The sequence below is a fragment of the Neophocaena asiaeorientalis genome, unplaced genomic scaffold (assembly GCF_003031525.2).
Source record: "Neophocaena asiaeorientalis asiaeorientalis breed wild unplaced genomic scaffold, Neophocaena_asiaeorientalis_V1.1 scaffold192, whole genome shotgun sequence".
Classification (NCBI taxonomy): Eukaryota; Metazoa; Chordata; class Mammalia; order Artiodactyla; family Phocoenidae; genus Neophocaena; species Neophocaena asiaeorientalis.
In genome coordinates, this window is record NW_020185326.1 from 4,322,844 (window position 1) to 4,349,341 (window position 26,498).

Genomic DNA, 26,498 nt, shown 5'->3' on the forward strand with positions numbered 1-26,498 from the left:
TCAAGGCACAGCTCTGTTTCATTCATTCATTCACTTATTCATTCCTTTGTATTCCTGTTCCCCAGTTCCATCCCCCTTCCTCCACAATAGGCATCCTAATGAGTCTAATTGTACCTTTTTTTTTGTATGTAGTTTTGCAAAATGTGTATGTATTTTTAATTTATGTAAATAGTATTGTGTTATAGGTCATCTTTTTTTCTTACTTTCTCATTAAGCCATATGCATCCGTTCATTTTGCTCCTTGTATATCTAATCTGCTACTTATGATTCTCCCCAGGTCATCTCCATCTCTCTCACACACAGACACACACACACAGAGACACACACACACACAGACACACACACTGTAATGTGTATAATTAGCGCCCTTCCAGGTCCCCTTATGAGAATTTCTTAAGGCTGTATCCCAGGAGTGGAATTCTGGTTCCGAGGGTATATGGACACTTAATTGGACTGAGTAGTGCCAGATGCTGCCCAGAATAGCTGCTCCTATGACATCCCACCAGTGATGCACTAGGTCACTGTGTCTCTAAGTCCTCACCAACACCTGCATTATCTGTATTTCAAATGTTTGCCATTTTAATTCATATAAAGTGACATCACTTTAATTTTCTCTGATTTCTAATGATATCGAGCATCCTTTCATGTGCCTATTTGCTCTGGGTTTCCTCTTTTGTAAATTGCTTCTTTATGCTTTGCCAATTTTTCTGATGGATTTGCTGCCTACATATTGCTAATTTTCAGGAGTGCTGTGTCTAATCTGGATGTTAATACCATGTTGATTGTAGACCTTACAAAATCTGCCATTCTGTCATCTGCCTGTTGACTTTGTTCAGGGGTCCTTTGTCTAACAGAAATGCTCAGTTTTGATGTAATCAGATTAATCCATTTTTTTTGCCTTATGGTTTGTCCTTTTGAAGTTTTGTTTGAGGAGTTTTTCCTTACCCTTAGGTTTTGAAGATATTCTCCTACATTTTCTTCTAATCAAGATTCCTTCCTACATCAAGCTCGTTCCCTCTGTAAGGGGAATTCTTGGTCCAGCCTTCAGATAATGTAAGCTTTGTCTCCTTACCGAATAGGACAGGTCACAAGTGGATGTCGTGGAGGATCCCGGGCTAGAATACTGGCAGCCCGCTTCCCAGCACAGCACCCCTTCTGCCTGGCCACCTCCTGCAACCTGAGCCCCCTGGCCTCCTGCCTGGACTGTTGCCATACCAGCTGCCTCTTTTGAGCCCTCCCTCCAGCCCCCAGGCCAGTCTGGAGCCCACTCGGCTTAAAGTGAAGCTTGCAGCAGATTGCAAATTGCATGTCTCAGATTTTCAGGCTGACTGGTCAGCAGTTTGGTTTTCCTTGTGGAGACTAATCTATTTAACAAAACTAGAACATACAGTAAAGCAAACTTAAATATTTCTAATCGTGGGGACGCTTGCATCTACAGATGACCAGGAAAGAAGGGAGGTTTGGGGTGGAGGCAGAAAGCTGACAGAAGGTTTCGTGATTCATAGCTTTAGAGCTACAAAGCTCCCGTGGCTCAGCCACTCACCCAGGAACCCAGGCAAAGATGCCACTCACTGGCCCCGCCAGCTCCCCTGGGCTGGCTGCGCAGACAAGCAGTGGCACCGCCAAATCGGAAAGCCTTTCTTCACTTCTCCACTTTCCTTGCCCCTCACATCCCGGCCACCTCTAGGCCCCTAGGACTCCACCTCCTTCCCATCTTTGAATCATGGACTCTTCTCCATCTATGTCACCCTCATCTCTCGCTTGGATTCCACAACAGCTTCTGTCTTCCTTGCCTCCAGTCTTGCCCTGGTGACCAGCCATTTTCCATACAGCCGCCAGAGTAGTTTTTTGTTTGTTTTGCTTTATGGAGATATAGGAATTGTATATATTTAAGGGGTACAGTTTGATGATTTGATATATGTATACATTGTGAAATAATCACCACAATCAAGGTAATTAACATACCCATCACATCACAAAGTTACCTTTTTCTTTTTTCTTTTTTTTTTTTTGTGGTGAGAACACTTAAGATCTACCCCCTTAGCGAGTGTTAAGTATACAGTACAGTATTGTTAACTGCAGTCTCCAGGCTGTACATTAGACCTCTAAAATTTATTCGTCCTGCATAACTAGGAGTTTGTTCCCTTTGACTAACATCTCCCTATTTCTCCTAACCCCAGCCCCTGGCAACCACCATTCTATTCTCTGCTTCTATGAACTTGACTATTGTAGATTCTACATGTAAGTGATGCCATGAAGTATTTATCTTTCTGTGTCTAGCTTATTTCATTTAGCATAATGTCCTCCAGGCCCAACATGTTGTCACAAGTGGCAGGATTTCCTTCCTTTTGAAGAGCATCTGGGAATTGTTACTTCCTGGTTTACAGCCCTTCTGTGGCCCCCTTTGGATCATGAGGTTCAAAGTCCTGCCTGATGTGGCTCCTGCCTTCCTGCCTCCACTCCCCCACCTCCTGCACACCCCCCACCAGCCACCTTGTCCTTCCTTCTGGTCCTCCAGAGAGTTAAGCTCTCTTCTGCCTCCAGGCCTTTGCATATGCTGTTCCCTCTGCCCAGAACATTCCCATTCCCATCCTTTCTGCCTGGCTAACTCACACTCATTCTTCCCTGCCCCCTGCCAAGCCACCCCCTCACAAGAGAGGTACCCTTCCTCTGTGCTCCCACAAGCCTCTGTACCCACCCTCTCGTAGCCGTTATCACGCTGTCTTGTAACTTTATTTTTTTTTTAACCTGTCACCTCCATTAGACCAGGAGCTTCTAGAAAAAAAAGGACTTTGACTTCATGCACCGCCACTGGGTCAGGCATTATTATGCCAAGTCCCAAACACAGTATGTTGCAATTGCTTCCTCATTTTATCTGTGGAAATTTGAGGCCCAGAGAGAGGAAGGAACGTAATTATGGGCACAGAGGGAGTTGGTGACAAAACTGGGACTAGAACCCTGAACTTCCCACTCTAAGCCAGTGTGCTTTCTGGTTTAATTGTAAAGAAACAGTTTCCGCAAACACCATTCGGCCCAGACCTCCACCTCCGAGCTTCTGTGATAACCAGCTCCTCTGCCTTGGGCCACTTGTCTCTTTCGGTCTCTCTCACACCATGGAGGTAACTGAGCATCTACCCTTGGCCGCTGTCCTTTCTCTCTCCCTCTCCTTCTCCTCCACAGCCCTCCCTGAGGGATCCTGCTTCAGTGCCCCCTAAACCGAGAACCCAGTTCATTCAACTCAATGAGAATTAACAAATAGTCCTGTACTCCTATCCTTCCCAGGCCTTGAGGAGGAAAGAGCACTTTTCTTCTCTGGGGTGGGTGGGGGGGAACCTGCCAGTGTACCATCGAGGACATGAGTGGAGAACGCCACTTTAATTGGGGCCTGACAAATAGGTCTTATGCTGGAGGACTGAGTCCTGCCAGGGACCACATGGTAGACAGAGAGGATGAGGTCCTAGCAGAAAAACAGAAACCAAACTAGGCATTTCAAACAGAGTAGATTTAATACAGGGAGTTGTTTAATAGGTTTCGGAAGGACAAAGGAGTATAAAAGGAACACTGATGCAGTTCAGAGGTACCCACTGCTGAAAGAAACAGTTATCACCTCTAGGCTAGAAGAATGAAGGGAAGAGGTAAGGCTACCGGAAACTGGGAGCTCAGAAAATGTCCACAGAGCTAGTATTCAGACGTCTGAGGAGGGGCACTGCCCAGCTGCTGCTGGCACTGTGCAGGGGGTGTAGCAGGACTGGCACTAGCCACAGAACCCTGACAGAGGCCTGGGGAAATGGGGATTCCTGAGTCCTTCTCCTCTCCCAATTTCCACCCTCCCTCAGGGTCTGCTCTTGGCAGAGCTAATGAGGAGGCTGGGGAGGAGGCTGGGAGACATGGCCCACAGAGTCCCAGGTCCAGCATTGCAGAGCCCAGAGGAGATCTCCAGCTCTTCCCACTCTGATTTGAAGCCCCTCCCCCACTTCTAAGAAGAGATTCTCACCCGCCCCTTGAGCGGTTAAAAACTAGGCATTTTGCATTTCTCTTCAGTTTCACATTCCTGAGAGACTGGCTTGGCCACTGGTGTGCTGGAACCAGCTCCTGCAGGCTGCCTAGAGCCAGTTGTTAATAGCTTGAAATCTGCCTTGGTGGGAATATTTACACCGTGGAAATTGGCAAACACAAGTCAGGACTCTTCCTGGCCCCCCCTGCCCCCGCAAAGAGCCATTTAAACACTTACCAACACATCCCTGACTCCCTCCTCTTCCACCTACCTCCTGTGCTACCCCTGCTCCTTCCCCCTAGCCCAAGGCTGCTTGGGACTCACTCTTACCCCTGCAAAGAGCTCATTTTCTAATCAGTGACTGGTATTTGCAAAGGAAGGCAGGATAGTATGTGGTTAGAAGCATGAGCTTGAAGTCAGACCATGTCTGAGGTGAGTCCCAGTTCTGCAGCCTACTAGATGTGACCCTAGGTAACTTTCTTAACTTCGCAGCCCCTCAGTTTTCTCATCTGTAAAATGGCGGTAATAATACATAGTTCATCCCATTGAGGTTGTTGTTGAGAATTTATTAATAAAGGAGAACCCCAGAAAAAAAATCTTAGGTAACATACACAAATGTTTCAGCAGAGCTAAAAATAACTTAAAGGATGCTATCGCTGTGTGTTCTGCAGAGAGAAACCTGAGAACAGAGATGAAGAGGGACTTGCCCCAGTTCCCTTCCTAGATAATGGCAGAGCACAGCTCAGATCTTCCTCTTCAGACCCCTGGTTCATTGCTCTTTCCATTATTCTAAGTTGAGGGGGAAATGTGCTTATGCTTGCACAGATCTTTGGCTCTTATTCAGGAAAACTCTAAGCTGTCAGTAAAAATTAATCTATTCCAAGAGGGAGAATTATTTTCTTGGTGATGATGTTGCTATTTTTAGCTGTAAAAAATGTGCCTCCTTATAACAGCCTTTCAAAAAAAAGTTTTTAATAAAGTTTTCCTGTTACTAAAATAACGCATGCTCATTAGAGGATATTGGAAAATATTGAAAAGTAAAAGGACGAAAAAGCCATAATCCCACAACCCAGGACCAACCACTGTTGGTTGGGAGTAATTTTTTACTTGGCGGGAATAATTTTTACATTTATAAACATACTGTATATTCAATTTTTATCCTTTTTTACTTACGTATGGTATTAGTTAAAGTAAATAACAGTAGCTGCTGTAACAAAGATATCTGAGAATCTCAGTGAATTAACATGGTAAAAATGTATCTTTCTCTTATGCAAAGTCCAAAGTGGATGTTTCTGGTTGGCAGACAGCCTTTCTGCATGATTATTCATGGACCCAGGCTCCTTTGTCTCATGTCCCCACTGTTCCTTGGGCCTCAGAGTTCACTGATAGATCCTGTGAATCTCGTTGGCAGATGGGGGAAGTGAGGGAGCAGGAAGGGTCTTGTGGGAGGTTTTCATGGGCCAGACCTGGAATGACATGTGCCACTTCTGCCCACATTCCATTGGCTAGAAATGTCACATGGCCTCACCTAGGTATAAGGGAGGTAAGAAAATGCAGTCTAACCATGTGCCCAGGAGGAAAAGGAAATGGATTTGGTGAACAACTAGCCAGTGTCTGGCACAATCAGAATATCACTTTTTCCATTATTTTATAACTTTTATAATATAATGTTCAAGTCTGCATAACGTAGATCAAGTCACCCCCTGATTAAAACCCTTCAGTGGCTCCCCTTGCATTCAGAATTAAGCCTGGCATCCTTGATAAACCTATAAGGTTCTGCATGACGTTGCCCCTGTCCACCTTGCCCATTCCACTCCATGGTCATCTTCCCCTCAAATCACCACTTTCAGTTCCACTGCCGTTGTTTCAGCTCCTCCCACTTCCCAGTCTCTTTCCTGCCTTGGGACCTTGGTACTTGCAATTCCTCTTCCCAGGAAGCTCTCCCCTCACTCTTAGCTAAGTCCTTCAGGTCTCAATGCAAATGCCACCTCCCCAGAAAAGCCCTCCTTGACCCCCAGTCTAATTCAGGTCTTGTAGTTCTTTCTTGCAGCTCCCTGTTCTTTCCTTTATATCACTTATTGTAGTTTGCAGTTATATATTTATCAGTGTATTTATTGTTTAATGTCTATACCTCCCACCAGACTGCAGTCTCCATGCACTCTAGGACCATGTGGACTTTGCTCACTCTGTCCGGTGCCTGCCTGGCATGTACCTGACACATGTTAGGTGCTCAACAGTGCTGACTGATTGAATGCATGTATCATAATATTTCATCATGCATCTATCACAGTTTACTTTGCTATTGGCCTATTTCTTGGATATCTCATTCATTTCTGATATTTTGCTATTCTTTTTAAAATTAATTTTTATTGGAGTATAGTTGTTTTACAATGTTGTGTTAGTTTCTACTGTACTATTTTGTTTGCTATTTCAAACAAGCTTGACTCTCGTATCATAACTGGAAGAAAAGAGGGAGTTGGTCCTGCCTCTCTTGGACCATCCATCTAGCCATCTCCTCTTGGTCCCCACTCCTCTCCACTTCACCAAGCCCTGCCTTAGACCTCCACTTCCTTTGTGGCTGGTCATCACTTGAACCCTATGGGTCATCTGATCATGCTCCCTCAGAAGGATACCTCTCCATTTAATGCCCACCAGCAGAAGGATGGCAGTGGGCAGGCCACACTTCCCTTGCTGCTCCTCTTTTTAACTCCTGAAAACCAGCTGCTGAAGACCCAATGGATACATCAAACTTTCCTCAAGACTTAGGTCCATCAAAAGCATTTTTATGTAAGAAATATTTTAAGTAGTATGCAAAATATAACTTGTCTTATAGCCCAAGGGACATGCAGAAAAAAAGAGTATTTTTCACCTTTGTAGAACATGTGGGTAGATGCACCCAATTACTTGGTATTTCTCTTTTATGTCCTATCATCCCTTGGGAAACAGAAAGCACCTTCTTCAAGCTTACATGAAGAGGATCTGTAGTCTTTATGGAAAAATCTGACTAGCAGTGTAACCCCCAAATTTTCTCAAAATCCTCATTATTCATTTGAGACCAACGTTGTCCTGGGAGAAGGGCTGGCAGCAGAACAGTCTAAGGTGGGCTTGGATCATCCATACAGATAGTGATGGGCCAGCCAGGGTCCCCCATCACCCTTCAGCTTCCATCTCCTTAGAGATTTCACTGCCTGTGTGACATGTCAGGACAGATCTTGTTTCCCCACAGCATAACTCAAACACTCAGCTGAGCATACTTGCTCACATCTCCCAAAGACAAATATGAATGCCCAGACACAAGAGTGCAGTTAGAGCCATAGTAAGGATGGAATGCCTTCCCTAAATGCACTGTGATCAGCAGAGACTGTGTCCCTCAGTGGGCCCAGGGCTCCACAAGATGAGACTGAGCCTAGCGAGTCTTCCCTCTGTGTAACCTCCAGCTCCAGCCCGACATCAGATCATTTTCCAGGGCAGGGAGTCCCTTCCCTTTGAAAGAGACAAAAAAAATTTTCCAATGTAGGGATTGACCTGTACAATTCATGAACTGTTATTGGAATACATTTCACTCATGCTTAGTAGTGAAACATTAAAGATAAACAATGAAAATAGAATTAATTTCTCTAAGAGGAGGCCACTGAATCCTACTGACTGCTGGAACATTTTACTCTCCACTGATTTTTCTGGGGACATCAGGTGGAATTTTGCAAACTCGGATTACCTGGAGCATTATAAGAGTTAACCTTTGTGTGCACCAACCCTGGGTTATGCGTTTTTCATAATTGTCTTCTTTAATTCTCACAAACAATCCTGAAAAGTAGGTGTTTTTCTTCCTATTTTTCAAGTAGGAGAATTGATGCTCAGAAACACTCAATGACTGTCCAAGGTCACACTGATGGCACATGTACTCTTGTCTGGCGAATGCAGAAACAAGTTTTTTTCCATATGTTGTCCTATGTGTTCTGAAGATTCTTCTAAAAAAGAAAATTCAAATTTATCGCTCCCAATTCAACCTGAACTGTTAGTTTGGATCAGCTTTTATGAAACAGATTGCTCTCCTTGACATCAGGAACATCTCTTTCAGGAAAAAGAAAAATCCTTATAAATTATCCACTTGCGGTTTTACCTCCATTATTTTATTTGCATTATAAATCTGCTCATTTCAGAGGGAGATTTAATACAGGGAACTGGCTACAAGTTTGTTAGAAGGGATAGAGGAGCAAATCAGGTAGGTGCTGTCACCTGAGAGAAGTGTTTATAGAAAATGGCCAAGCCCCTTGGGCTGCAGGAGCAATAAGAGGAATGGTGTTGGGCTTCCCTGGTGGCGCAGTGGTTGAGAGTCCGCCTGCCGATGCAGGGGACACGGGTTCGTGCCCTGGTCCGGGAAGATCCCACATGACGCTGAGCGGCTGGGCCCGTGAGCCATGGCCGCTGAGCCTGTGCGTCCAGAGCCTGTGCTCCGCAACGGGAGAGGCCACAGCAGTGAGAGGCCCGCGTACCGCAAAAAAAAAGAAAGAGGAATGGTGTTGCCATTGCCTCTGACATGCCTGAAGTGCTTTCTGTTTCCTTGACTGCATGCTGATTGGTAATGGATTCTAACTTCCAAGGAGTTTATAAGTGACCACAGAGCAGATTTGGAATGCAAATAAAATAATGGAGACGCAAGCACGCTGGCCTCTGAGGCTCCTGCCACTGCTGTTTCTGCCACTGTAGGGACCCCAGCACTGGCTACTGAGCAGTTATCCCGAGTCCCACTGCACACACTGACAGTGCAGAGCTGCTGGGGCCCATGGACACCTGCAGTCACTCAGCTCCTGCTGCTGCAACCAAAGCAGAAAAAAAAAAATAGCTTTTCCCTTCTGCACACTTTCTAATCCCCCATGAATGCTTCTCATTAGCAGAACCTAAATGGAAACCAGCTGGCAGGGGATTCTGGGAAGTATGGTTTCCAGGCTGTGGGCCCCTGCAACACAGAGGAGGACACAGAAGAGTGAGTGTGGATTGGGAGCCAAAAGACAGATATCAGCCGCCACCCCCGCCGGAGTTATCAAACCCCACTGCTTTGCAGTGTAATGCGTCCCATGGATTGGTCTCAAGTGGATGTAATCATCCTCGGTTACAGCCCTGGATCGCACATGGCAAAAGCTTAAGGAGAAGAAAAAAAAAAAAAAAAGAAAGCTTAAGGAGAGTCACATCATTTATATGTACATAAAGAATATGTGTGTGGGAGAAAAGCAAAAAGTAATCCCTGCTCAAGCTGGGGTTTTGGGAACCGAAGTCAGTCCAGCTCTCCTGGCTGAGATGCCAGGCCACAGCGAAACCGAAGAGTCTAATTGCCGTGTGGGCCTCACTGGGAATCCATTGCCTCTGTTCCCACCACCTCAGGCTCCTTCGGGTTGTGAAAAAGAGATATTTCCAATGACCTTTGATGGCAGGTGTCTTAGGCTGGTTTACCCACGAAACAGACTCTGAGACAAAGATTCACATACAGGAAGTTTATCAGGGAGGCTCTCAGGAACAAAACACGAAGGGAGGAAGTGAAGCAGGGTCAGGCAGAGGGATGAGTTGAATTGGGCACAGCTACAGTCACGGCCTCAGCCACCCCATGGGGACCTCTGGAGCCCACGGTCCTTCACAGCTGTCCTGAATTGAGGCAAGGGGGCTCAAACTACTGTGTCCCTTCACACTGACCACTGGATGTAGGCTGCCCCCAAGGAGGGACATAACCTTAACTGGCACCCTTTGGGCAACCCAGCAGCAGCCAAGATGCTGGGGAAGTAAGTGTCTCCATCCTGAAGGGAGCATCTGGTCGCCTACCATGGTACCCACACCCCCAGGATGGTAGTAGTGGAAGGGAAGCGTCTGCTGCTGAGGCCACAGTGCTCAGCCACCTTGGCGATGAACTCTGAGCTGGCTAGAGAGAGGATGTGACCACCACCCTAGCCTAAGCCTCTGTCACCTCACACCTGGATTACCAGCTGCCTAAGCCGCCCGGGTCTCTATTCCCATTTTCGGACAGCCAGAGCAATCTTCTCAAATCTTAAATCAGATCATATTGCTGCTTTGTTTAGCTCCCCGCCCTCATGGCTCTTCACTGCACTTAGCATCCCCTCCAGAGCCCTGTCAGGGCCCCCAGGCCCCACCTACCTGCCCGCTCCCTCACTACACTCCTCCTGCTGGCCCTTTCTGTTCTTTCCCACCTGAGGGCTTTTGTCCTGGCCTTTCCTTTTGCCTGGAATAGCTTCTTCTTGCTGTGCAGGGCTCAGCTCTTATGTCACCTCTGCAGTGAGGTCTTTCCTGACCACACAGTAAATTCACTCCGCTTGTCCAGGCACTCCCTTCTGATTTTCTGCACAGCACTCTTCACGAAATGAAATCATCTTGTTCATTTTTTGGCGAACATGTTTTGCCTGTCTCTCCTAATCAAATACAAAGCTTTCTGAGAACAGGAATCAGCACCTAAAAGAGGACCCGCCCAGGGCAGGTAAATATCTATGGAATGTCGTGAGTTGTCCATCTGCTAACATGGAGGCCATCCATCAGGCAGAATTTCATGAAAATCACCTGATTGGCTTATGACCTTCCTCGCTGGTGTCCAGTCCTATCGACGTTGGCCTGGCTGGGGTGGTAGTCCCCATCCAGTCAGCCGTGCTCAAGGTTGCAGACTTGGCATCATCTATCCAACCCAAGAGATGCCGTGGTCACAACCTCAGGAAAGAATCACGTGTCAAATCTTCCTCAGAAGGGGGCTCCACAGAGCTTCTCCGCTCTTCTCTGGTGCAGAGCCTCGATATGGCCAGTTACCCATCTGCTTGTCCGTGTTACTTTCAGTTACCACAGTCACAGGCCTCTCATCTTTCTCCCTTTGGCTGAACACACAGCGGCCCGTGTGGTTTGGGAACTCAGTCACTTGGGGGCTGATGTTTCTGAGTGGTGAAGCCACCTTGGATTAGGGCCCAACGGTTTACCCCTTTGCCAGCTGAAATCATGTGATGTTGAAAATTTCTTCTCAAAGTTTGGAAAGCTTCCTGGTGCTTGGAATCTTTTTTATTTCAGCTCTCTGCTATTAAATGTTTTTAAATAAAAATTACTGGTGCCATTTACTGAGTGCCCGTTGAAGACCATGAGCTGTGCTAGGTCCCTAACTCAGGTGTTCAGGAACTTGCCCAAGGGGGCCCTGAACCCAACTTTGTGACACTCAGACGCTGGCCTCCTCCCACTGCAGTACCTAAAAAATTAAGGAGATAGGAGGAGCTACTGTGAGTAAAAATAGCTACTGTGAGAAAACTAAAATATGACAGGTCTTACTTCAAAGATGAACTAATGAGTTTTATCTAAAAAGTAAAGGAGAAAGGAAAGAAAACCCAAAAAGTTAAGGGAGATTCTTTCTCAGCCCCCGCCCTGTATTCCACTCCAGTATTATTCCATCCACTCTTTGAATACCATTCAATATATTTTTTTAATTTAACTAATAAAGATTCTGCAGAATTTGTCCACATTCTTTGTCTAGAAGTCTTTGGAGTTCTTCAAAGCTTGGCAGGAGATGGGTGAATTAGTTAGATCTCCACTTTTGTCAAACAAAGAAATGTCCTGTGGACAATATCTGCATCTTTTCCGCCCATGCAAAGTGGTCCATTCGCATAAAAGCGATCCTTTGGAAGATGTTCTGTGTTTTTTAGTCATCCCTAGAAATAAAATCACAGCTCCTGTCTCACCTTGCATTGAAGTGTTTTCACACTCCAGGGAATTGCTTACCATCAACTGAATATAGAATTCGGTGGGCGTTAGTTTCAAACTGATACTACTCGCAGCTGTCTTCAGGATCTCAAAAAGGTGTCAAAGTGGCCTTAGAAGGTGTTTCTCATTCCGAGAACAGGTTGAGTGATTCTCTTTGTTCCGAAAGCCTCAGGGCCTCAGACTTTGGATTTCCATCAAGGGAAGATATGTACTTTCTGGAACTTTCTCTTGAGAATTGAATGGAATCTGTGGTATTGTCTTTGCTATTACCTGATGATGCAAGAGCGTAACTGCGCTCATAAAGCAGTGTACCTTTAAGACAATTTATTTTCCTAGTTTCACATTAATGGAAAGAAAGGAAGAAATTTATTTCTGGATCAGAAACAACATGCTGTAGTGAAATTCCATGGGCATTAAAATCAAACTCGGATTTGAATCCAGCAGCCTCACTTACAATGACCTTGGCATAACCTCCCTCAATCTCAGTTTCTTCATCTGTAAAATCAGGATCATCCTCCTTTCCACTCGAGCTTGTCATAAAGATTCATTTATATAACCTGCGTCAAGTTCCTTACACGGTTGCAGAATTTTAGGTGGACTGGAAATAGGCAAGGAGAGACCACATCCCCTCTTTATGTTCCTGGTTTATTTAGCCCAGCGTATGGAAGCTGGGTATCAGCCAGCAAGGCTGATGCTGCCTTTAGCCCCCGGGGTCCCTAATGAGGGGTGCTTAGCTGCCTGTGACACTAGTCAGGTCTCACTGGCTCAAGAAGCTTAATTTTGTGCTGCCCCATAGCCCAGTTATATTTGGGACTGACGTCACCCCTCAGGAAGAACTTACAAAAACATTCTGTGTCCTTAATAAGGAATACTAACGGACTTCTAGCCCCCTTCTGGTCCTGCAGCCAAACAACTTCGGCAAAGCCCCACATTTTAATGGGTGGGGCACAGGAGCAGAGGCAGGGCCAGGCTCCAAGGGCTTCTTCATCTCTTCCTCCATCTCTCCAACACCCTGGAAGACTTGTCCTGGGATAACACAGGGCACATGGGTGTTTAATAAATAGTCATGATGATAATGATGATGCATATCTGGGCTTTAATTTACATGTGTTGGTTCCATTATTGATTTTATGCTCCTCAAATTATCCAGATAAAGTCACAACCAGTTTAAAAACAGTTTAATTTTGCATCCGTGGTCCGGCGGGAGTCTATTCTTTCTCCAATAATAATAATCACATTGTACAATTAATGAATTTCAGTTGAGATCAGCAGTGTTTGGGCTAATATGGCATTTCTTCTTTGTTCTTCTTTGTTTTGTTTTCTATTTAGGGTCAAGTTGTGTTCCGGAACGGGGAGAGAATGGGGACCATTAAATTTACTCAATTTCAAGGTAGGCTTTTTGATGCTTATTCTTTCTAATTGATGAATTCTGTATTCAAGGATGTTCTGTTTATGCAATAAAATACATCAAAAGAAATGAAAGTACGATGTTCCAGATAAGAGAAAGAGTCAATAGAAAACACTTCTCTATGCAAACATTAGCTTCAACTTATTTAGAATATTTTTTCTCAACTGCATTATTTCTCAGGCCTGTTCAGTCTTTCCACATGACTCAGGCTTATTGAAAGTATGGGGCGTGGCAGTTAAGTCAATGCCAATATTCTGAGGAATCTTGCATTGTTTTAGTTTTTGATTATAGAAATTTTCAAATAGACTCTAAAGTCGAGAGAATTGCATAATGAACCCCATGTACCCATTACCCGGCTTCAGCTGTTTTCACCATTTTGCCAATCTTGCTTTATCTTGACTCACTCCATCCCCTACCCCCTTTTTTTGCTGTAATGTTTTAAAGCAGCTCCCAGACATTATCTCATTTCAATCTATAAATACTGCAGTATGCATTTCTACTAGATAAGGACTTTTTTAAAACATAACGGCAATACTGTTATTGCACCTTAAACATTTAAGAAGTTTTAATATGCTTTATTCTGAGTCTATGTTGATCATCTAATTATCTCGAAAATGACTCTATAGTTGGTTTGTTGGGGAGCCCACACAGGGTCCACTCATTGCATCTGGTTGAAGTGTCTCTTTAGTCCCTTTTAATTTATAATTGTCCCACACACACTATTTACAGACCATTTGGTTTTTCAAGAAACCAGATCATTTGTCAGACTTTTCTTCTGTCAGATCTGGAAGGGACCTCAGCAACCATTCAGACCACATTCCTCATGTGATGAGGAGGAAACAGAGGCCCAGAGAGGGACAGTGGCTTCTCAGAGCCCACAGGGCGTCTGAGAGGGGCAGGGCTGGGTGTTCTGCCTGGAGGAACTTCGGTTCGGCCCGGTATGGTCATTGGCAGGGTTGTTAGTCAGAACCATGAGACGGACCTTTCATTAATGCAGTGTTTTTCAGTATCTGGATGTTTCTAGAAAATCCAGAAACAAAAGCAGAGCCTTCTGTGTCCACTCACTTTGAGCAGATCCCAGAGTCATCCAGGGGAAGGCAAGAAATGAAATCGAGTTATTCGGATTCATTCAGACAATCCCAACCAGATGCAGATCAGTCAGGAGAGGCGCGGTACTATGGCTCCATAATGCAGTCTTGTAGATTTACCCATTTGTCTTCCTGTGGCAGGTAATTGAAATGCATGTCAGCTCTCTGGTGTGCACAAAAGATGTAATTTTAGGCAAACGTAATTATTTTCCCATTTGTTAAAGCTTACTTCTTCATTGGCTGAACAAAGTAAGCATCTTGGCAAAGATACTTTTTTTTGAGTGATTGCAACTAAATTCTCTTGTCACATTTCCAGCTCTCAAATTATATCATTCTGGGAGAATATTTTGTAAATTATTGATGGGCCAATCACAGCTACAAATGCATGCCAATTTTATTGCTTTTTTTTTTTTTCTGAATGTTAGGGTTAGACACCAACTCCAGTGACTGGTTTTAGGCATTTATAAGGAAAGCAGTGTAGCAAACAGTAGTTCAGAGGTGGGTTTGAAACCACCTGAGCTCAAGTCACTGTAGAACATTAGGCAAGTGACTCACCTCTCTGAGCCTCAATGTCCTCATCTGTAAAATAGGGATATGATCCTACCTACCTTCTCGGGATGTGGGAAGAACTAGATGAGATAGCACAGAGAAACGTGCATATATTTCTTGCTCAGCAAGTAATAGCAATTATGATTAGCATTTAGTCAAAAATTATGATACTTTTCTGGGGCAAATCCACATTTTCTTGGTGTGTTGAAACCCCCGGGTGCCTTTTTGTCTGCCTACTCTTATAGCTGCTCCCAACACTTAATGACATGTAGGGTGTCACATGGGGCAGGGCCTTAGAGATGATCTCATCCCGCTGCTTCATGGTATAAGTGGAGAAACTGAGGCCCAGGGAAGGGAGGTGTTCCTCCCAGGGACACCCAGCTGGCTGGAGGCAGAGAAGTGACTAGACCTCGACTTTCCCCAAGTGCCAGCCTTTGCGTGTTCACATGTACACCTGTGCCTGAGTGTCCTCCCTTTGCCACTTCTGTGTCCAGCGTTTATTGACTGTCAGAGCCGGGCCTTGCAGATACTCCTGTTTACATGTTTTTAAAACAGACATTGATCCTGTTTGCAGACGGATGCTGTGCTGAGGGCATATTCTTATCAGCACAACAGTTAGTTTTCCAAATTTAGAGGGTCTCAGAGGTACCTTGCTGCCAAGATGGAGGGGCATTGCTTTATTGAGTGGCTGTCCAGGCTGGAAGGGCTCCTGGTTGTCATCTCTTATTTCAGAGGGGAAACTGAGGCTCAGACACGGAAAGGGACTTGCTGTGGGACAGCAGGTTCATTCCTTTCCTTCTCTGGGCTCATGGTTCACCTCCAAGAGAGGCTGGTCTTCTGTCTCCTGGAACCTTCCCGGAATTTGCCCAGAGGATGGGCCTGCCCCCCACCTTGGGGTTACTAGAGCCTAAATTGCCTCATGCCGTTGACTTCGAAAAAGGCTTCTAAATGGGGTCACCATGCTGTTTTCTGCTGTGCCCTTCAAGCCCTCTCTCTCCCCCTCACCCTCTGCCCTCTTCTAAGAGGGGACGGTAGAAGAGCAGAGCTGACTCACAAACAGCCAGCCCCAGCAGTGGGGCTCCCTTTGCAGGGTCTCTCCTGGACTTACACCCAGGCTGTCTCAGCGCTCGCTGGCAGCATCTTGGAAGTTGGCCCATCCCACCATCCCTCTGGAGACCACGAAAGATGCTTTTTTGGCTTCTTGTTTGTAAAGGTCCTGGTGCCTTCTAAACCCTTTTATCTATAGTAGAGGAAGCATTTTGTAGGAGGCTCTGTTACCTTCTTTGTAAAACTAAAACACAAATTAGTTGGAAATGGGAGGCCGTTTGGAGAAGACTAAAAGGGGAGCCAGGAATCCATGGTCCTGTTCTACTTTTTTATTTTTTTGGCTGCTTTGGGTCTTCATTGCTGTGCACGGGCTTTCTCTAGTTGCGGCGAGCGGGGGCTACTCTTCGTTGCAGTGCATGGGCTTCTCATTATTGTGGCTTCTCTTGCTGCGGAGCACAGACTCTAGACATGTGGGCTCAGTAGTCGTGGCTCACGGGCTCTAGAGCGTAGGCTCAGTAGTTGTGGCGCGCGCGTTTAGTTGCTCCGCGGCATGTGGGATCTTCCCGGACCAGGGCATTCTACTTTTTGATTCCAGAGTTGTAGGATTGGTATCACAAGAGCCTGGCACTCAGTAGACCCCTGGTACAAGTTTATTAAATTAATTTGGAGGCAAAAGACCTGGATTCAAGCCCTTGCTCTGAAGTTTACCAGCAGTGTGACCCTGGGCAAGTCACTTTATCTCCCTAAGCCTCAATTTCCTCCTCTGGAAAATGGGATGACACTAATGCCAACCCTGGCTGTCCCCTGGGGCTGGGCCAAATGACATTTTGCTCTATAAACTCTGGGTGCTAGGAAGCTAGTCACATTACTAGCATGCTACCTGGTTCCTGGCTGGCTCTTGGTAAATGTTTACTGAATTGGTGAGTGATCCGGCTTGTGGAAATTTGAGAGCACGCTCATTTACTCCTGGTTTCCAGTGGCTTGAGTCAAGGCAGAACGTCTGACAAACAGCAGTTAGTCTTGACAACAGAAATGTGAACTGAAGCTACTTCACAATGGTGGCCATTGTTGTTCCAGGCTGGAGAAATGACCTTTTTTGCAAACTTAGGAATGCTGGATAGACAGAACTACTCTAAAATAATGTGTCAGGGCTAGCCCCATGGTCCCTCTTGAGGCTGAGGCATTTTGTATCCAGAGAGAGTTTCAGAGCCCTAAACATGACCTTCCTCACTCCCAGCTTCCCTCCATCTACTCTGTTTTCAAGGCTTCCCAGAGCCCCCAGTCCTAGGGGGTAGGTGTGGCAGATGCCATCAGCGTCCCACCTGTAGTCCCTGAGCATCCATGGTTCCAAACAAGCATCTGATTAAGAGCACATACACCTCTCACCCTGTGCAAGGAACAGGACAGATATTCAGGGACTTAATGCTTCCAGGGCAGCCCTGAGCCAGGGATGAATGAGAAGTGGAGGATAAATCCCCCAGCGTCCTTCCCACTTGGGTGGAAACTCCCAAGAACTCCAAGGTATGTTCTGCTCTGTCTCCAGAGGTCCCCATGAGATTGAGCCTCACTTGGCCTCTCAGAAACCTGCTCATTAATGCACCTTGCCCTGGCTCCCTTGCCTTCTCTGTCTCACCTCCCCACACCCCTATCAGTGTGTTCGAGGATCACCTCCCAAATAAATTACATGCATTCTTACTCTTGGCTCAGGCACCATTCTGAGGGACCCACCTGTGGCAGTAGGTAAGGTAGGTATTAGCATCCCCTCGGGCACACACCTTGGGTGCAGTGGACCTAACCGCCTTCCAACTCCAAGTTCAGCACCCCTCCCCCATGCCATCACTGACTTGCATCAAACCACGTGTAGATGAGGATGAATACTAGGGAATTGGCTTTTTTTTTTTTTCCCCTTGAGAGAAAAAAGAATCCATGTTACTAACGAAGTCTAAACATGGCTCAGAATTTGCAGCAGGAAAGGAAGTTGAGTGAAGCCATGATTAGAGCCTTGTTTATGCTGTTCTTGGTGAAATCTCAGCATCTGCCGCTCTAACTCACCGTCGCTGCCTTCATTAGGCCTGTTTGTAAGAATCGCGGTGAATGATAATCTGCTTGAATTTGGACTGCTTCTGTGCAGCATAAAGGACTCAGACTTTGGAATTTTATACTTCGCCACCTGATTTGAAGGGATGGGGTCTTCCACCGCCCTAACAACGTAATTGTCATTCAGAAGGTACCTAGTGAAGTGTAGGTTTGTCCTCCCCATTTGCACACATTAATTACCGTTTGGTCTTCGGGGTAACAGATACGGTTCTATGCAGTGCGCATTTCCTGAGCATCTGCCAGGCGCCTTACCAAGTCCTCTGGGGAAGCCAAGTTGAATAAGCCTCTGCCACGGCCACTCCCTGTAGGGGCTTCATAATCTCTCTGGCCAAGTGCCAGTGCCTATAAAAGCAGGAAGATAATTTCCCAGAACCTACTAGAAAATTTTTGGAGCTAGTTTGACTCTAGTTTGAGACTCTTAAGGCTGATTTTTAATATCCTTTTCCTTCTGTTAAGGCGTATATTATAGCTCTCTTCGCTAAGCCATGGGTCTGGAAAGGCCAGTTTTTTGGACTGCCCCTCGACTTGATGTTAAGAGTAGAGACATAGTCCACTAAACTGCAAGTTACACCAGAAGTGTTGTGGGTCAGCAGGAATGGAAGGGCACACGTGAATATGGGCTCTTTCAGGCTGGAAGTCTGACCCTGACCTTGATACCTCCCAGCCCCCATGATCCAGGGCTTACCTTTCACGGAGCTCAAGGAAGATGGCTTGGAAGACAGAATTACTTAGCAGACCTTGTCTTTCATTGAGCCATAGATTCTCCATGTTGAAGGCAACCCTGACTTTCCTTTACAGCATTGCCTTTACTTGAATGCCTCCAGTGATGGGAACTCACCTCCTCTCATGTGGAAAGTATGTGAGCTTCAGAGCAGCCATGCCTAATCATTGCTAGCCTGGCACTGTGGCTTAATCTCTCTGAGACATCATTTCAGCACTTTTTAATTTTATTTTTATTTTTTTGAAAGTAAGTTTAAAGACACTTTACATTAGCTTATTTTATTTATTTATTTTGGCCATGCCACGCAGCATGTGGGATCTTAGTTCCCCAACCAGGGATGGAACTCCTACCCCCTGCATTGGAAGTGCGGAGTCCTAACCACTGGACTGCCAGGGAAGTCCCTCAGCACTTATTTTAAAATAGTGAAATGGGACTTCCCTGGCGGTCCAGTGGTTAAGACTCTGCACTTCCAATGCAGGGGACACGGGTTCGATCCCTGGTCGGGGTACTAAGATCCCACATGCTGCGCAGTGTGGCCAAAAAATTAAAAATAAAATAAATAGTGAAATAAAAGGTGATTGTTTTCCTTGCTTGAGAGCGATGGTGAGACTCCAGTGACCTGAGGCTATGAATGAGCCTAGCTCAGTGACTAGCACAGAGAAGAGCTGTGACAGCTGTTGGCTTCCTGCTCCTCTCCTGGGCACTCTTCACAATGATACCAGATTTACCCCCTCTAGAATTTCTTGAGCAAAGTGCAATCTTACTTCCTCAGGACACACTTCACACTCCTCATTTCATGGAACGTTGTTATCACTGGTCCATGAAAGCCCCTCTTGTTTGTTTGTACCTTTATTTCCCTCATATTCTCATATGCCACTCCTGCCTCTCCCCAAGAAAGGCAAACATTCTAAGTGTTTAATGCAGATATTGTGTTTGTATGTGTCCTTGCAAAATGTGTATTGCTGTTTTGTGTGCATATTTTGAATTTGCATCGACATAACTGGGTTACATACATTTTCTGCTTTTTTTTCCAAGCAAAAGTTTGGGCTTTTGAAGTTTCACAATGGTCATTTCCTGGCTCCTGCACGCCAGCACTTTGTTTTTAAGATACCTCCATGTTGCTGTGTCTGCATCTAGGCTGTGGCTCTCCCTGCTCATTCCAGGGGATGTACGCCTCCATTCTCCCAGTGACAGCCACTCAGGTCACCTTCAACTCCCTGTCTCCAAACATAATAAGTGTCCTTGTACATGTCCCCTTATGAACCCAGCTGGGTATTTTTAGGACAAATCCCCATGAGCTGAATTGTTGGGTCGGAAGGTGTGTCAACACCCAACATGCCTAAAATTTGCCAGATGGCTCTTGGGAATGGCCGTACCCATCTCCACTCCCACCAGCATGAGGAGTCCTGTGTCCCTACCTCTCACCCACAGTTGGTGTTTGCCAGCTCTCTCATTTTTTGCCAATCTAAAGATACAAATTAATATTATACTGTGGTTTTGAATGTCATTTCTCTGGTTACTGATGAGTTTGGACATTTCTTCCTGTGCTTGTCCGCCATTTGTTAATTGTCAGTTCTGATCCTTTGACCACTTTAATTTTGAGTGTATTGTCTTTTTCTTGGTGATTTGTAAGAGTTCCTTACGTAATCTAGGTTTCAGTCCCTTTTTGGCTTTAGGCTTTGCAAACATCTTCTCCCATTTGGTTACTTGTCTCTAAACTTAAAGTCCCTGGTGAACGGAAGTTCTTAATTTTGATGTGCTATTTTTTCTTTCTTTATTTTTTTTTGATCCTATCGTTTGGGCTTTTGAAGTTTCACAATGGTCATTTCCTGGCACCTGCCCACCAGGTCCTAGCTGGGCACAGGGGGTACTGAGATGGGTAAGACACAGCCCCTTCCCTCAGGGAACCTCCTGGTTCAGTGGGGAGCAGACACAGGACCCCAACTTAGTGTGAAACGTCATTCAGAGGAGAGGTGCTCGGCTCCACCTGGCAGATTCTAGGAAGGCTACCTGGGAGAGGTGGCATCCAAGATGAATTCTAAAGAACCAATGAGAGTTACCCAAGAGGAAGAGAGAAAAGGTGTTCTAGGTGCAAATAGCCTATTGTATCTGTATGTGTTCTGTGTCCCCTTGGGTATTCAGCTTTTGCCCTGAGCCAGTTTGCCTATAAGTCACTGGACAGATCCGCCCTTGGCAGGATTATTATACTCCTGGGGCATTTGGCCAGTGTCCACCTAGTCTGTTAAAAATCTCAAAACAAAGGTCAGTGAAGTTAACTTACTGAAAATGCGACAGTGGCGTACTGTTTGTGGATAGAGACGAGTGTGAGGGAGAATCCAGGCCAAGGGAGCACAGTCACTCTCTGCTTGGTGATGCTGAGAGGTGCTGCTCAGACCTGTTTCCACCCAGTGGGAGGAGAGTGACCATCTAGGGCCTGTCCACAGGGGCAGGGTGGGTGAGGGGAGTGAAAAATCACTTCCTGGGGAATGGCTGGCCAGCCTGGAGAAAAGCAGAATCAAGGCCCGAAATCAAAATCACAGTGTTGCCATCTCTGAAGCACGGCCAGGATCAGGAGTTGCTGTGATGTGTGGCCCCCAGGCAGAGCTAGGACTGTGAGGGCAAGTCTCGGAGAGCAGACTTTAGCTTGGAGTGAGGAAGACCCTTTAAAGCAGTTGCAGAATCATGGAACGAGAGCTGGAGGGCACAGAGATTTCCCTGTCTAGCCCACTTGTTTTATCAAGACCCAGGCAGAGGATGGCACTTCCCTGGGGCTCCTTATTGAGGAGATGGCAAAACCAAGACCCGTTCCAGGGGCCCAGTCCTCCAGCCAGAGCTCTTTCCTTTCCCTGAGTCTGGGATTTTGTTAGGGAGTCCTAGAATGGAGTAATTTTATAGAATCTTCGATGTTCATTGAGCCAAGGTTGTCTTTTGTTTTACACCTCAGAGTTTTACATTTCTTTATGTTTGCAACAACAATTAAACTGTAAAAGACACGCATACTTCCCTCAATGCAGACCTAGAGTCAGTTGAGGAAGAATGAGCATTTGGGGGTGAGGGGAGTAGAGCCCAGGAAGCAGGATGTGGGGACCAGCTGCAGCAGGAGGTTGGTGACCCTACACCCAGCTCTCCCACCCAGGGGTTGTGATACGGGAGAGAGGCAGGACCGCTCTGTGATTGAAGCAGTTCCCCAGCCCCGTCTCAAGGATGCTCTCAGGCCCACAGCCAGGGAGTATTTTCAGACTGGACTTTTTTGGCAGCCTAATTTTCACCAATAGGACTTATTTTCTTTATGTATCATCCAAATCCAAAGTTGGAAATAAAGAAAAAGAAAGAATGCACTTTTTTAAGAGAATCCTTTTTTTTGCACCACAGCAAAGAACCAGTATTATTCTGCAGGAAAAGGGGCTCTTTGTTTTATAGTATTTTCAGCCTCTGAGAACAGAAAGTGTCAGCGTTGCAGGGTCCTTGGTCTAATCCAGTGGTTTTCAACTCTAGTTATGCGTTAGTCAACTTAGGGAACTTTTAAAAATATGGCCACCCAGGGTTCACTCCTCAACCCCCCAGAGGTTTTAATATAATGGATCCATGTTGGGACCCAGGCATCTGAATTTTCTAGAAATTCCCTAGGTGACTCTAGTGCCTGGCCAGGACTGAGAACTATTCGAACCCCTGCGGTGCACTTTGTAGATGGAGAAACTGAGGTCCAGAGAAAGGGAATCATCTGTCCAGGGTCACACGATAAGTCAGTGGCAACCTACAGCAGGACTAGCAGGGCAGGGAGGGTGGCCAGTGACAGACTCAACGCCACAGCCCCTCTCCCTCTGCTCTATTCTCTGCTGCCCCCATGAGTCCTCTTTCTAGTCTGTCCGCAAATCCCCTGTTCCGCAGTCTTCACGTCTGTATCCAAATAAGTGGTCGATGTTCTTTGCACAACAGAGTTACCAAGGAACCCAAGAGTTAAAAGTTGGAAGTGCCCACCTATCATGGTCACCAGCTGGCTGGGCCGTGGGTGAAAGAAAGAACACAGGGGACACCATCCTTCCCCTGCAGAGCCAGGGAGGGCCCTGGGCAAAGTGCAGGGGATGTGACCCTATGCTGCCTGGGACCTCAGAAACGAGACTTCAGGTTCCACTCAAGAACTGACTGGCTGGCAGGAATCATACGGCTTGGGCACACCTAGGGCATGGCTGCAACACAGCTTCTCACACATCACCCATGCCTTGAGCCCACAGCAACTGGGGAGGAACATACTCAGGGACGCCTTCCTGGAAGAGGTGGATAGAGTTTGGACATGTTGGTTTGGTAGAGGAAGGGGAAAGCTACCTTCCAAGCAGAGGGACCATTGTGGGGAACAGTGGTAGTAAGAAAACACAGGGAGTGTTTGGGGACCTCACAAATAGCTCACAGTTACTTTTGTCGTGACTCAAATCACTACAATTTATTGAACACTTCTGTGAGGCCCCAAGCCAGAAACTGCCTATAGTCTCCTCTTTAGTCCTCATAGGCACTCTGAAAGTTGAAATTTTACCGTTACAGCCATCCACTCACAGGTCACAGGCTAGAAGGGAGATATTACTGGCATATGGGAATAATTTTACCCACCCGGTAGGGCTGGGTGATGCTGCAGTCACTAAACTACAAGGTCAGAGATTATGAATTATTTTTTAATCTTTGTAACTCCAGCCTTCAGCACAGAGCCTAGAACATAACAGGCACCCAGTGTTTATTGAATGAATGAATGAAGTGATTAAACTAAGGGATTTAGTATAAACATCCTTCATCGCCCAGATGTCCAAGGTCAGCTTGGTCAAGGATGAGGACATAAGCTAAGCTTCCTCCACCTACGCTGCTGCTTTTGAGGATTCTTTATTATGAAATACCTGGGCCTGGCATGCAGTAGGCTCTCAGTAAGTATGGGCTGAATGACCAGCAGCCCTGCTCAGTATGGGTGGGGAAAATGCTCTGAATTTAGAACTAGGGGAGTCACGTTCAGGCACCCGCTTGGTCGCTGCCCAGCACTTGGCTCTGAGCGTTCACTTAGCTGACATGAAGTTCCTCCCTCACCTGTAAACTGGGGTGAATTATGCCTGATTCAAGGTTTGCTATGGAACCCTGAATGCAGGAATGTGTGAAGCCCCCCACCCCACCCAGCCTCCAAGCACTGCCCCCGGGGAGAGATTACGGCAGTTATGGTCATTGCAGGAGGCGGTGCCATGGGATGGATGGTACAGCAGGTGTATGAGTCAGAGGGTCAGGCTGCGCGGCTGGGGGCGTGGTGAGTTGCCAGCCGCACCACCGCCTGGCTCCTGATGATTTATTCCAGGCAGCCTGCATATTTCATGTGCTGCCTCCCCACACCAAATAAATAAATCAGGGCCTCCTCCGCTGAGCAGCAGGAGCTGATTATGGCGGAGACTTCAAAAGGCCAGAGCAGGGATGCGGGAGCTCCCAGCAGAGTCTGCTGATGTGACATTTAGGAGCTGGGTGACCCCTGCAAGTGACAGACGCCTACACAGCATGAGGCCTCCCAAATGGCAGGGAGACCTTTGCAGGGAGAAGGAAGTGACTTTTACAGCCCTGTTTTCCACCCCACAGTTAAAGGAACGCAGGCAGAAGTGTGGCCTGTAGGATTCCCTGTTCCGTTTCCTGAATCCTTATAAGGAACCAGCAGCGCACCTGCGTCTCTGCAGAGACATTCACTTAGAGCCAGAGGCCCAGCAGGCAGCTCCTCTGGCCACGTGCTTGGAATTCCTGCTGCTGTGTCGCTGTATAACCCCTGGGCATTTTGAGAACCGGGGTCTGCAGCTCTGGGTACCTGCCTGCCCCGCCGGCGGGCAGGTGGGCACTCCTCTCTGTATTATTACACTCAGGAGGCACCGGTGGCCTGTGGAACTCAGCCCAGGACTGTCACCTCTCAGGGATCCCATTAAGGCAGCCGCATGTCAGGGAAGAGCACGGCTGTGGGAACAGTCCTGGGTTTGAACCTGGACTCTGCTCTTAGTATCAGTGGGGCTTTGGGCAAAGCCACAACCTGCCTGAGCCTTGGTTTCTTCATCTGTAAAGTGGGACTGAAACCACTTAACTGCACACAACTGTGAGAACTAAACAAGAAAAGACATCTAAAGGTGAATCCCCTCGGCCCCTCCCTGCCCAGTCGCCACCTTGTCCAAGACTGCGCTACCCTGGGAGCCCCACTCTCTACTCCTTGCCTTTGGCTCTTTGCCTCTGACCCCACCTTTCCCTGATTCAGCTTCATCTGTCATCAGTATTCCCTCACAAGCCTTGAATGGATCCTCTGTTCAAAGGGCTTCTTGTCCCTGTCTTGGTGGCATGTGGCATTGCTGGCCAGCTCCCTTGTGAAATTGTCCCTTTCCTTGGCTTCCAGGATGCCCACTCTGTCCTGGCGTCCTGGCCCATCTTTCCCAGTCTCTTGTAGCATCTTTGCTCTGCGCACCCCCAGGGCCTGGATGGGGTGAGAAATAGAAATGATGTTCAGTAAGGGGGGAGGCTTACTGCCAGAGGGATGATGTGTTTTTGTCTTTAAGGCTCTCGGGCTCTCCTGGGGCAGGGGGAGCAGAGTGGTCCATGCACTCCTAGAGGGCAGACCAGATGGCAGAGGAAAGTTACAGAGAGGCCATTCAGCTAATGACCCCGGAAAGACTTGGTCACAGGCAGAGAGTCCAGTTATGGGGGGGAGTAGGCTCCCCATCTATACATGTACAGCAAAGGATGGGTGACCAGTTGATGAGACGACGTGAGAGGGTATTTGTTCCAGCCCAGATCAAGGTGGAGATTTTGTGATTCTACCTGGAACAGGCACTGGGGAAAGGAAAAGCCTGCAAGAATATAGCCAGAGCCTGTGGGGGAGCAAGAGCTGGGACAGGAGCGCCCAGACAAACACAGGACTTGGATCTAACCCGCCACTGTCTCTTGCTCCCCACAGACAGCAGGGAGGTGAAGGTGGGAGAATACAATGCTGTGGCTGACACACTGGAGATCATCAACGACACCATTAAGTTCCAAGGTAAGGCAGGTGGACTTCTCAGAGGAGGGGGCCTGCTCAGGTGCTCCCAGTCCTGCATATTGTTGAGGGTTGTGGATAAGCTCAGAGTCCTTGGCTCTGTGGGGAAGAGGGAACATCCTCTCCTCTCAATCCATGCACTCGCTCACTGAGGACAGGATACCATCACCACATGGGAGCTGGGTTCCAGCCCCTGGGATGGGGCACTGGAATTTGCATGGAGTGCTGGCTCTCACCAAAGCATCTGTGTTTAAACTGTTGAATGGCCAGAAGTAATTCTTTTTATGTGTGGCCCAACTAAATTTTGCTGTGTCACCTCCTCAGAAAAGACATGGATGGGCTGGTAATAAGGCCTCTCCACTTGCTGCTCTTCCTGGAAAACCATTCCCTGTCTTCTGCTGGAGAACTTCTCCTCAACATCGAGACCCAGATCAAATGACACCTGCTCTGTTCAGCCTTCCCTGATGCCCCCCAACTGAGTTAACAGCTCTCTTCTCTTTGCTTCCACAGTCTTTTGTCTCTGCTTTTCTTATGGCCTCTGTCACTTTGCATTGAAATTAGTAGGTTATTGGACCATGAGCTCCCTGACTGGATCCTATTTGAGTTTAAATTCCTGGCACCAGCCAGGGTCTGGCACATGTTGGGGGCTCAGTAATATGTGATGAAAAAATAATACATGATTGATCAAGTAAATGAATGAGTGGGTGGGTGAATAAATGAATGAAAGGGTGAGCATATGAGTCAGTGAGGAACTGGGTGGATGGATGGATGCATGTGTGGATGGGTGGGTGGGTGGATGGATGGATAGACGGACAGCCTCATCACGGGGTGGCTGTGGAGGA

At 46.8% G+C, this 26,498-nt stretch overlaps 1 protein-coding gene across 1 annotated transcript in view; it reads left to right on the forward strand.

The window, feature by feature from the left end:
• The window catches only part of GABBR2 (gamma-aminobutyric acid type B receptor subunit 2), a 354,769-nt gene that overhangs the window by 242,708 nt on the left and 85,563 nt on the right, over positions 1-26,498 (forward strand). Inside the window, exons 8-9 of the mRNA XM_024734390.1 lie at positions 13,055-13,115; positions 25,579-25,659. Of these exons, the coding sequence (XP_024590158.1) occupies positions 13,055-13,115; positions 25,579-25,659 (142 nt within the window). The remainder of the gene's footprint in view (positions 1-13,054; positions 13,116-25,578; positions 25,660-26,498) is intronic.